A 12032-nucleotide genomic window follows, 5' to 3' on the forward strand; every position below is an offset into this window, starting at 1 on the left:
TTGTTTGTTCATATAAACTCTCGAGTAACAAACCAAATTGGGGCTCTGTAGATGTTTATCAATGTTTTTTGTTCCATGTTTTGTATATTTGATATTTTCATCCAGCGAAAATCATATTTGATATTCACTGTGACCGGATCATAGCGTACATAATAATTTATAATGCGAACTTGTATCCTAGCGGATCTCACGTATGGGAAAGTCAACTGTTCTGAATATAATTATATCCCTTAACACAAATTATCTATATATATTCAATGTATCCTCGAGATCCAGTTAACTTTCAGAGAGAGAAAATATAGCTTCTCTGGTCCCAATCAGTTATAAAGACTAAAAAGTCACTACTGATTTGTGAGACATGAAAACAGAGATTTGAGTATATATATGCAAATGTTGAACCAGTATGAATGTGTAGTACAATTCGGGCTCGTATATAAAGCAGTATCGAAACTTATCTTTTTTGGGTTAGTGGACTTGCTGTGGCATGTTCGTGTTCGTTTGTACTGCTAGGCGCTTTGCCGTAATTGGTCTGGTATATTGTGGTGGTGATTTAGTTCGTATTAATTAATTCTCTCTACTACATAATAATTTATAATGCGAACTTGTATCCTAGCGGATCTCACGTATGGGAAAGTCAACTGTTCTGAATATAATTATATCCCTTAACACTATATATATATATATATATATATATATATATAGCTTGTTAAAACATTCGGATTGAAATACGGAATTTACGGAATTTATTCGGGATTTTCCAATAAGACTAGAAGATATTTATGGTAACCTTTAACATGTTATTTAAATTCAGTGAGTTCAAACATTGAAGAACATCCAGTTTTCTGGAACTCATAGGTGAATTATCTCAGCTAAAACAACCGTAACTCTACATTCGTGAAAAGCGCTATGCTGCCTGTCTCCTCCTTCGTCTATACAGTATGATCACGACGGCTGCAATAATGGCAATCACCACAATACCTATAATCACACCTGCCCCTGAATTAAAACCAAAACAGAAGTATGTAAAACTAATCGAAATTGATGCTTTAACGAAGCATTTCTATAAACAGATCTAGTTATTGGTTTTATTTCATTTTTTTACATGTTAATATGCAGTTTGTAACTGATATTTAAGCTACCTAGATGTTTATGGACACAGCAGGGACACGTCTTTGATTATACTAAAACAGGCTGGTTATATTTATACGTTTGTATATTAGTAAGAAATATCACAAATTCATTAGCATTGTTCAGTATATTCCCGTTTAACTATAAGAATTGCTTGCAATAATATTTCCTTCTCATGTGCACTAGTATATATATTTTTAAATACACTTACACCATGGAAATTGAACAGATGTCCCAGAATAACAATGTCTAGTGAATCCTGTTGCGCTACTTTTACAACAACAGTTATTTTCCTCCCCTTCGTCCTTACTGCAACAATGCTCTCCATCTAGACAAACGTATGTCAGTTATCAATTAAAGTAACAACACCAGTAGCAACATCAAGATATGAGAGTCATGTTATAAACTTTAATAAAATATGCTCAGCTACTTATTATACTATTTGAACGCTTTTGGACAATAGCAAAATGTGTTTGAAAATACTTCCGTCTTAAACATATTCCTTTTGGGATACTTTAACAAATTTAAATTTACCTACTACTGCTTGTAAACTGTGCATGTAGTTAGTCGCCTAGTGTTATTTGGTACATAAAAAACATGCACTGTAATAAGAAGACACCAGCCTCTTGTGGAAGTCTGAGGATCTTTAGAATAGTGATTATTTTTCAAGAAGACATAAAAGCAGTAGAACTTCGATTACCTGAACATTTTGTTTGACCACACGTCAGGCCGTTCTGCAAAATAAGAAAAAAAAATTAATTACAGTTAATAGCGTCTTTTTCAACGTTCTAATCACCGCATGTTGGTATGGTTTCAAGACATTGCACAATAGACTAATGTTTCTCCAGCTGAAGATATTACAGAACTTCTATTTTGATATTTAGTAAATGTCAATTTAATGTAATATAATTTCATTAAATCATTGGTCCGCTATGTATCTTTAAATCATCAATATAAATGTTTTAATGTTACTAACACTCTTTTTGCGGTTTGATCATAATTTTTGTTCAACATTAAACTGGTTTGAATAACTTTGCCTATTAAAAACATATGCATCAGTTCAATAATAGTTGTCAAATATTAATACATGTTTAATGAAAAAATATATAATATATATACATTGTAAGATCTTTGTATAAGATGGGAAAGGCCTGGGGCCGTATTCATAAAGCATCTTAAGTATAAGTTTTGACTTAAGTTGAAGATTTAATTAAGTTTGTGGTGATTTCAATTTAAGTCTAAGTAAAAAACTTAAGTCCTATTTATAAAACAGCTGAAACTTAAGATACGTAAGAAATGACTTAAGTCAGAAAACAAAATGGTGTCGTGAGTACGATTAAAGTGTTGTTTTTCAGATAAAAGCATTTTAAACATAATTGTGCATATTGTATCTGTCTGAAATTAATGTTGTTTTTTTAATGTTTTCGTCCACAATAAAAGCCAAGAATTACTTATTAAGCTGTTTTATGAATAACAAATATACTTAAGTAAAATAAATTTCTTACTTAAGTAATACTTAAGTAAATAATCAATTTCTTATACTTATACTTAAGATGCTTTATGAATACGGCCCCTGGTCGTGAAGTCGATTGGGAATGAAACTTGAACAGCTGGCGGAATCTTTATCAACATGTGAGCATCAGTTTAAAGTTATATTATTTTCGATAAAGTGAATAAATGTACCTATTTGGATGGAAAGAGGTAAATTATGTTTTGTGCTTTGAAACATATATTGAGGAAAAAAAAGTGAATGGTTTTATTTACTTGCTGTAAGGTGAAATAATAGCGACCTATTTCGTGTGTTGAACAGTGTGTTGACGGAAGGCTATCAAGGATACAGAGTATGCAGTCAAGTAAACCGTTGCTGATCTGAAGATCGAATATGATTATAATAGTGACGAGGTGCGTAAGTTTGAAAGACAGGAGGAAATCTGAACAGTAAAATTCCAGAATAAGCAACATCAGGCGCGTTTAGTACGTTTTAAGCTAGAATTAGTTTAATCTATTCGGTACCAATCAGTTTATTTAAAAATCATACATATTGTGTTCTATTTTCACTAATGCAATTGTACAATCTAGTTTCGACAGAGGAAATTCGATTACCTTTCATATCCTGCACCTCGCTGAATTTCATTATGGTGAGGGTTGGTGAATAATATTTCATATCTTAACTAGACAACTTTCCGCAATGTCAATACATAGATGTGTGGATGTGTGGATATTTTGAGTGCATAAAAATCTTTGGTAGGATTCGAGCTATCACTTAAGACAGTATGAGAAAATAGAGAAAAATGTAGACACCAACGTATTGTCATATTGTCTAGTTATCCGCCACCGAAATACAAAGTGGTTTTGATCATGGTCTCCACCATTAAAAGGGTTTGGTTAAAGCTTTAAACAAGGACAGAGGCCAATAAGAAAAGATACAGTATCAAATAACAGTAACTTTACATTGCCTACTTTATGAGTTATCTACCTATTTGATTTGGTAATTATATTTTGTCAAGATCATAACTCTAAAGCTATTCAATGGATTTTATTAAAACGAGACCAATGAACAACAGCGCAGTATATAAGAACCATAATCTGGCTTAGTTTTTCGGCGTTAGCTGACATGGATTTTGACCCAGATTCTGTAGTAATCGGGACATGGAACAGGTGCGCGCTGAGAAGATAAACCATTTATTAAGTCTTAAATGACATTGATTATCAGAAGACACATATTAAATGGAACATATTTAGTAGTTTTGTTATCCTAAACTAAAATGATATATTCTAATTTAAAGTTTTTAGTAATTTATCACCGCTAGAGAAATCGAAAGTAAACTTCTTCTCCCGCTTCCCCCGTTGCGTACCTCGCTTATGGATGAATGAGTGGTGGCTGGTTGTAACTGTAGAGTCAGTGTATCCGGTGTAGTTGGAATATTTTCAAATGAATAATGTGTTCGTATATGCTTATCAAAATATTTTCTGTCTGTACATTCTGTTTAATTCTGAATTTTTCATGCGCCAAACATTATTACCTCTACGCCGTTTGTCTTTTTAAAGTCATTTCTTGTTTTAAGTATCTCCCTTTTTATGAGTTGATCAATACACTTATGTCATGAACCCCAATTCTATTAAGTGATATTATTAAAACTTAACAAAATATAAAATCTAACAAGAGGAGATCGAATGTACATGAATCATTACTTTACCTTGTTTACTTTTTAACTTATCTTTTTTATTAAGTCATAATAACACTTATTTCTAGATCGCAGCTCCAAAACTATCGGGAGGGATTTTATTGATACTACACAATTATTAAATTTTGGAAGTGCAATAATACAGAAACCATTGCTCTATATTGCTTTGTTTAACTATCTCCTTTTTTTTATTACTCATTACGTTTATGTCCAAAGCACTCCAAAACTTAATAGGATATTGCTAAATCTTTACACAATGTTAGAGGATATCGCAAGGAAGGAAGTGCAATCTACAAGAACTATAACTCTACCTTGCTATTTTATTTTTAATCTCCAAATATTATTTGAATTACACATCAAACTTTTGTCAAGTGCATAACTCAAGTGCAAAAGTACTAAACGGCAATATCACAATAAAGTGCACATATTGGTGGCTGAGCTTGTTATATGGTAGTTCTGATGAAAAGTATGAAGTAGGGTTTCTTTTGTAGTGATTTATTACAGCTTTCTCCAATTCTTTAACCAACACAACAAACGGGGAATTACGGTGTTCTGTTTGGACAATCGTGACTTTTTATTGAATCCTTAACCGCGATTAGGATTCAACAAAACGAATATGTGATGGTGCGATGGCACGATGACGAAACAACGATGGTACGATGGTGAAAACGCGATGGCACGATGATGAAACAACGATGGTACGATGGTGAAAACGCGATGTCACGATGATGAAATCGACATGTTGCGATGGTAAGATGGTGAAATGTGGATGAAATATCGCGTTTTCATCATCGTACCATCGCGTTTTCACCATCGTACCATCGCATTTTTCATCATCGTACCATCGTACCATCGCGTTTTCGCCATCGTGTTTTCACCATCGCCTTCCGGTGGTCATGCGCAGCAGTACAGTATTTCTTACAGAAAGATGTTTCAATGCAATAAAGGCTTGATGCAATCTCATTTTCACATTGCACTGTGTTCCTTCTACATCCTAACAAGAATAACTAAGTTTGAACAAAAAAATGTAACTATTACACCCAGCTTTTTATTTACTTTCATGCATACATAAAATACAAAGAACGTGACCTTGAAGGTTTGGCACAGTTTTAATGAACTGAGCACTGAACATTTTGTAAAACATTTTGCAAAACAGCAGAATCGAAATGGTAAATTTCTTCTCGCAAAATACATTGATTTATTGTTTACAAAAATGCAAGTGCACGTAACTACGCATACCTAACCAGAACGCAATGGTACGATGGTGAAAATGCGATGGCTTGATAGTACTATGATGAAAATGCGATGGTACGAGGGGGAAAACCCGATGGTACGATGGAGATAACGCGATGATACGATGGTGAAAATGCGATGGCACGATGGTACGATGATGAAAATGCGATGGTACGATGGTGAAAACGCGATGGTGCTATGATGAATACGCGATATTACATCGACATTTCACCATCGTACTATCGACCATTCGCATTCTCATGTGCTCGGACATGTAATCGTTTTATCAGAAATCTTCCATCGGGCTTTTGTAGCGAACCATCATTGCAATGGTTTTGAAGGTTCAATAAAAAGACACGATTGGGTCCAAACGGAACACCGTAGGGTATGAATTTGTCAACATTCAGGCATTTTATTATGTGTTAATACCTCTAAAAATGGTAAAAAATGTGTTATGAAGGGACTTTTTATGAATGCTTAAAATTCAAAGACGCCGGAATTGTAAATCTTGGTCAAAACAACGCTAATTTTGGTCTTTGGTTATTCAGTTACTGTCACGGGATTACCAAAATATGGAAAACCCTTGGAAGTAACAAAATAAAAACAATACAGCGCTTAAGGCATATTGTGTGATGCGTACACAAAAACGTTCTCTGAATGAAGACGTTTACATGCTGGTATCTGTCGGTTGACATGTAATCTTTATGAAAATTTGCAGTGTGTTATAATGTAGCGCACAAACCGATGTCGAAGAATTTCAATGGTTTTGAAGGGGTATATACACATATAACTAAGACATTTGGTGTTAAAACCAGCAATTGGGTTGTCCACAAAAATCGTGTAGGACACGGTCCCCATGAAGATTTCCTACTTCCAGTGAAGTTTGATTATTTATATTTTACCGGTATAAATATGTCTTTGAATGTTAAGTATAGGGTACATAACTTTTAACTTTCTGGTTTTGTATAGCTGTGATGCGGTTCAAAGTAATTTGTGAACGACACGGCCCCACAAAATCAGATTTTTCAAAATGTTAGCCATTTCATCCTAAAATGTCATAAATTTTATTTTGGTGAAATGTAGCATGAAATAGACATTAAAGGTTGTTACCTAATCAATATGACCAAAAAATATATTGGTTTTATTCAAAATACCGTAAATTGAATATTGTAGACAGAACCGTAATTATAAAAGCATAAACATCATACATACATATTACTAAGAAATATAAACAATAAATTGCAGTTACTAATTAGAAAAGCAAAATAATAATACATTTCACAAAATGCAAAAGATATCATAGATCATGTTCACGAGTTCACTGATAGTTGTGCTAGCCAATATAAGGGGAAAACGGCATTTTATGATATGTCGAAATCTAACAAGAAACTTTTATGAAACAAGCCACGGTAAATCTGTGTGTGATGGACTTGGGGCGACTGTGAAATGTGCCTGTTACCAAACTGTCATTGGTAGCAGGGCAATGATTATATGTGCAGAAGACCTAATGAAATTCTGTTACAACAGATTAAGTGTAGACTTTACACAGAAGACAACAAGCAAGAAAGTAACTTATCACGCAGACAGTGTATGTTCATTGCCTAGAAAAAAAACGTTGACACAAGTTATCCAAACATCAAAACAGTTGTTCGTACACGGAAGATTCACTGTGTTAGGTCATTTGGTGCTATAAATAAGTTGTACACCAAATCACTAAGTTGTTACTGCCAGAAATGTTGTTCGAATCAACCGTGCAACTTAAAAATATACGTCAGAATGGCAACTGGCAAATATTAAAGTTATTACTTAAATAGGCAGCCGTGGACTTGCACCATGTTACATAAGTAGAACAGTAAAGTTTCAGACTTATAAATGTACACACGAACATATTGTTCATATAAATTTCATTTATGATGCTAATACAAGTTACGTTATTGTAGTATTATTTTAGTTTGATCCGTAAGTACAGGTACATGAAATGTGCTCATTTTTATAGCCTGCTATTATAACTCAGGCCATTATACTCAAGAACCTGCTCCATTTATTTACTATATTCATTTTATCCATTTATCAATACAAAATCCAGTATCAATTTTACCATGAATTTGTTATGAAATTAACGAATAAAATACTCCAGTGCCTTTTGACGACATTAGTGTGCCTTGTGTTAGTAGGTGTAAACAAGTCAAAATTTCGAGACTTTGTGGATACAACTACGTGCTCTGGTGCATAAGACATTATAGAGTATAAAAATTATAAATAATTTTCATTTCCTAATACTTCATAAAATGGCATATTTTTAGGATATGTGCGCACTTTATTGTGATTGTGCCGTAAAGGGATTGTATAGATACTACAAGCAATGAAGGTCATTGAGAGAAAGTGCAAAGTATAAAAGCAATAACTCAACTTTGCTTACTTCTTGAATTATTTCCCTTTATCAAAGACACAAATCTTAAAGCGTTTAACGGTTTAAAGGATTTTATTCAAACTGCCTACAAAGATGAAGGATACTGAGAAAACGTGCAATGCACAAGTACTTTAGATTTATTTTACTTTTCTTCGTATATTTACTCGTAATTGCTCATTGCACTCTTTTTCGGAGCAGAACTCTTAAACTTTGAAAGATATTCTGTTATAACTTCAGGCATTGATAGGCCATCTAGATAAAATGTACTGTACAAAAATCATAACTTTACTTTGCTTATTTCTTTGATTATTTCCCCCCTTTTTACTCATAAAATTTGGTCTGGAGCATAAATAAAAATATAGAAATAATTTTGCCAAGGCGTTTCACATTTTTTATCTTAAAAATACAAAATATGTTTAAACCCTACGCCCGGCCCTGACTTTTGAAATTGTGACCTATGAGTGTGACTAAGACCTTAAGCTACGGTTGCGGAATTTTCACGTGTCACACCGTTAATTGGAATGATAATGATTTGTGTCGACTTACATTTTCAAAATCTCGCCGTGAATGCCGATAAAGGGTCTTCACTAGACACGATTTCCAAACACACGTCTGCACTAATAGATGGCCGCTGTTCAGTGTATGCTCCTAATATGAGCCGCACCATGAGAAAACAAACATAGTGGGTTTGCGACCAGCATGGATCCAGACCAGCCTGCACATCCGCGCAGTCTGGTCAGGATCCATGCTGTTCGCTTTCATAGCCTATTGGAATTAGAGAAACTGTTAGCGAACAGCATGGATCCTGACCAGACTGCGCGAATGCGCAGGCTGGTCTGGATCCATGCTGGTCGCAAACCCACTATGTTGGTTTTCTCATGGCGCGGCTCATATTATCATGGCTGAGGCATAAATGCTTATAAAGCTTATTAAGATAGTAAACAACACATTCAAAAGTACAAAATTAATGTAAACATGTGATATGATTTATATTCGTAAACATGCCTAAACGCTACATCTTTCGAATTTTGTAAAAGATCTTATCTGAGATTTTGTTTATCTGCGTTTTAAAATATACGTGCAGGACTACAGTTACGCTGGAAATGTTTTAATACTTAAACATAGAATAAATAGCAATGCTTTATTCGTGAACTTTTTTTAACCTATAGTCAAATAGTAAATGCTTTTTTGTGCGATCACAAAATGTTACTGATTGTAAAAGGTATGTTAAGGGTATAGATGGTAACCAAGGTCAATGATGTGGACTAGGACAATCACGCTTCTATTGCCATTGTGTTGGATACCGAGCAATGTACCGGTTTGGTGCCGATAAATGGCTCGGTTTTGCACTTTTTGTAATGGTTCAAATGAAGTTCCTGGTGTTGTGGTTTTCCTGAGTATCGAAGATGATTTATTTTGGTTAAATATGTTTGCTTTACTTCAATTTCTAACATACTACCGTTTTACCATGTCAAAACTTGCAAAATTCAGTTTCATTTGTGTACATGTTTTTGTATTATAAAACTGCCGAAGTCCAAATAGCAGTACTTTTAACTTATTACACTAATTCCGTAAAAGCAAAGATGATGTTTTTTTTAAATCAGAATACATTTAATCATTATTTGACGATACTTTGTTTTAAATGAGCAAATTAAAATATTGAGGTGTCACAGTTGGATTGCGAGTTTGTAAAAGCTTTAATGTCGATGACAGTTTTCGAGTCACGTATTAAGTACATGTACGTGATTTTGCCTTCAATATGTCTCGGTTCTACGTCAACAAGAAGAAGATATTTGTTAATAATAGAAAGTATTTTCGAAAACAAGGTTTGGGGAGAGATCGTACGGCCATTTCTCATGCTGAAATAGTTTCTAAAAGCGGACCACCATTTCGAAAGTAATGGGAGTTGAAATTGAAGAACATAGGTAAACCTGGAGGTAGCTATTTGTATAGATATATAAATTTATCGATACATGGAATGTTTTCTTTTTCGTACATCTTCCTTTTTAAAATCATATCTGGTAAGAACAAGTAGACCGAGTAACTATCATTTAACTACTAATTTTGTCTGAAACAAATCCGTTATCGATACAAAAAAAAAAGATGTATTTGAGTCTCAGAGACAGAATAAGGAGACTTTCAAACCCAGATGTGTCATTCTGCCACTTATATTCGAAAAGAAACTTACCAGGTCGTAATCGCATATATAGCTATAACTGTGCATGAAATATACATGTTTGCATTTTATCTTAACACACCGGATTTATAAGTAAGTGCATATAAATCAATTTTAGTAAGAAATTATCTGACATGTGATCATTCGCGCATGTCTATAGAATCGTAATCGATGAAAATAATTTGCTTTTTATATCCCCTAAAATTACGGAAAAAACACGATTTTCTTTTTAAAGTCAGTATAACCAAATATTCAATCTTAAATAAACTTTAAAAGATCTACCATATGTAATCGTTTAATATAAATAGAGGGTGTTTGTTTGGGTGTAAGATGTAATTATATTTCGTCTCCTGAGCTCTCACTGGCGGCGAAGCCACAAATGAGGATACTATTTTCGAAGCTCACGAGATAGAAATAGTCTTTAAAAATCGAACATTTTGTACGAGTAGTAGAGAGTGCAGAGTGAAAAATATGTCTTATAAATATCAAATACATTTTCACTCTTATATCTTAGTTATTTATCCAAAAGCATAAAATAAAGGCACATAGATTAATCATAAATTATTTCAAACCAGTTAATATTTTCTTGAGTTATTTTGTAACAAAGCAAGCACAATTGTGTGTACCGATGATGGATATGCTGAAAGTGTACTTACAGCGATGTTGAATAGAATAAAAGTCCAGGATGTATATATCAGTACTCGACGTAAAAACATGTCCATTTTGCTGTGTATATTAACGCAAACTATAGATGGTCACGTACTATTGACTAATATATAATAATAAGAAACAGAAAGAGTATGTGAACATACTTGTGATTTGACGTACTGTAACGTGCGTAGCTGTGCACACTCAAATACGTAATTGTATATATAATCTTGACCTGGTCACTGAAACTGGTCCAACGATTATGCCCGTGACATGACAGATACGTTTATTAATACATAACAGCTTTCTTAGAGACGAACAGGCCATAGGAAGTAGTGCAAATGTATGAAAGAGAAGTCATTATACAAAATATAACGACGCCAATAGAAACTTCTCTTTAACTATGTTTTTCATATTTTTGGCCATTTTACATTCCAGACGCAATCCTCAACGGTTCATGTGTTAAATGTAACTTTTAATAACAATGAGAACAACAGAAATAAATAAAACACTGAATTTGCTGTAGTTCCACAGCCCCGTCAATAACTTCAAATTTTTCTTCGCATTTTCTTTAGCATTCTGTAACCTAAAACATTCAATATCCTGTAACCTAAAAACATTTAGTACCCTGTAACCATAAACATTTAGTACCCTGTAACCTTAAATATTTAGCATTCTGTTACATAAAAACATTTTGTATCCTGTAACCTTAAACATTTAGCATTTTGTAACAAAAACAAAAACAAAAACAAAAAAAACATCTGTTAGTTATCCTGTAACACTTAATACCATTTAGTCCAATTCTTTGTCAGCATGCGTACATCGAATAGGTGCAAATTAATGTGCGGGTATGAACGGGTAGTTCCATTATCTAAAGTCAACAAAAATATATACCAGGAACTGTGCTTACTTGTCGTTGTCACTGTATTGACTAACACAAAATCAGCAGTTTTAACAACATTTCGTTTGTCGTCTAAGCCACTGCGTGACGTCACATCGTTTGCCTTGGAGATAATAAAAAATAGTTTTAAGAGTCAGATAAAAGATATCTATATGCGTTATTATTTAGCTTACCAAAAGGTTCCTTCTAGCGCATATTAAATATTCTTTTTTTAAGGGATCTGTTTTCAGCATCCTGTTACAGATGTTTAATAAAAAAAAAATAAAGATGTGTTTTGTTTATGTGCATTCTTATCTATTTAAATTATATAAAGTTATTTCGCACAAACATTTATTTAACATATAATAATAA

General features: G+C 33.3%; 1 protein-coding gene across 1 annotated transcript; it reads right to left on the reverse strand.

Moving 5' to 3' along the window:
- Positions 1 to 776: 776 nt before the first annotated feature.
- On the reverse strand, positions 777 to 10916 carry LOC123564630 (uncharacterized). Its single transcript, XM_045358351.2, has 4 exons — positions 10789 to 10916; positions 1829 to 1862; positions 1340 to 1456; positions 777 to 996 (listed from the first exon to the last, which is right to left on the reverse strand). Exons 1-4 carry the CDS (start codon positions 10852 to 10854, stop codon positions 905 to 907), a joined length of 309 nt encoding a protein of 102 aa, XP_045214286.1. The 5' UTR covers positions 10855 to 10916; the 3' UTR covers positions 777 to 904.
- Positions 10917 to 12032: the final 1116 nt, after the last annotated feature.

The sequence above is a fragment of the Mercenaria mercenaria genome, chromosome 2, assembly GCF_021730395.1.
Source record: "Mercenaria mercenaria strain notata chromosome 2, MADL_Memer_1, whole genome shotgun sequence".
In the NCBI taxonomy this organism is placed as follows: Eukaryota; Metazoa; Mollusca; class Bivalvia; order Venerida; family Veneridae; genus Mercenaria; species Mercenaria mercenaria.

Bases quoted from the DNA above. Each gene is read 5' to 3' on its own strand.
- LOC123564630 (XM_045358351.2), bottom strand. From the start codon at position 10,854: ATGGACATGTTTTTACGTCGAGTACTGATATATACATCCTGGACTTTT. The intron at 1,863-10,788 runs GTAAGTACACTT...CTTATTTTGCAG, and splicing joins TTATTCTATTCAACATCGCT to AACGGCCTGACGTGTGGTCA. The intron at 997-1,339 runs GTAAGTGTATTT...GTTTTAATTCAG, and splicing joins ATCTGTTCAATTTCCATGGT to GGGCAGGTGTGATTATAGGT.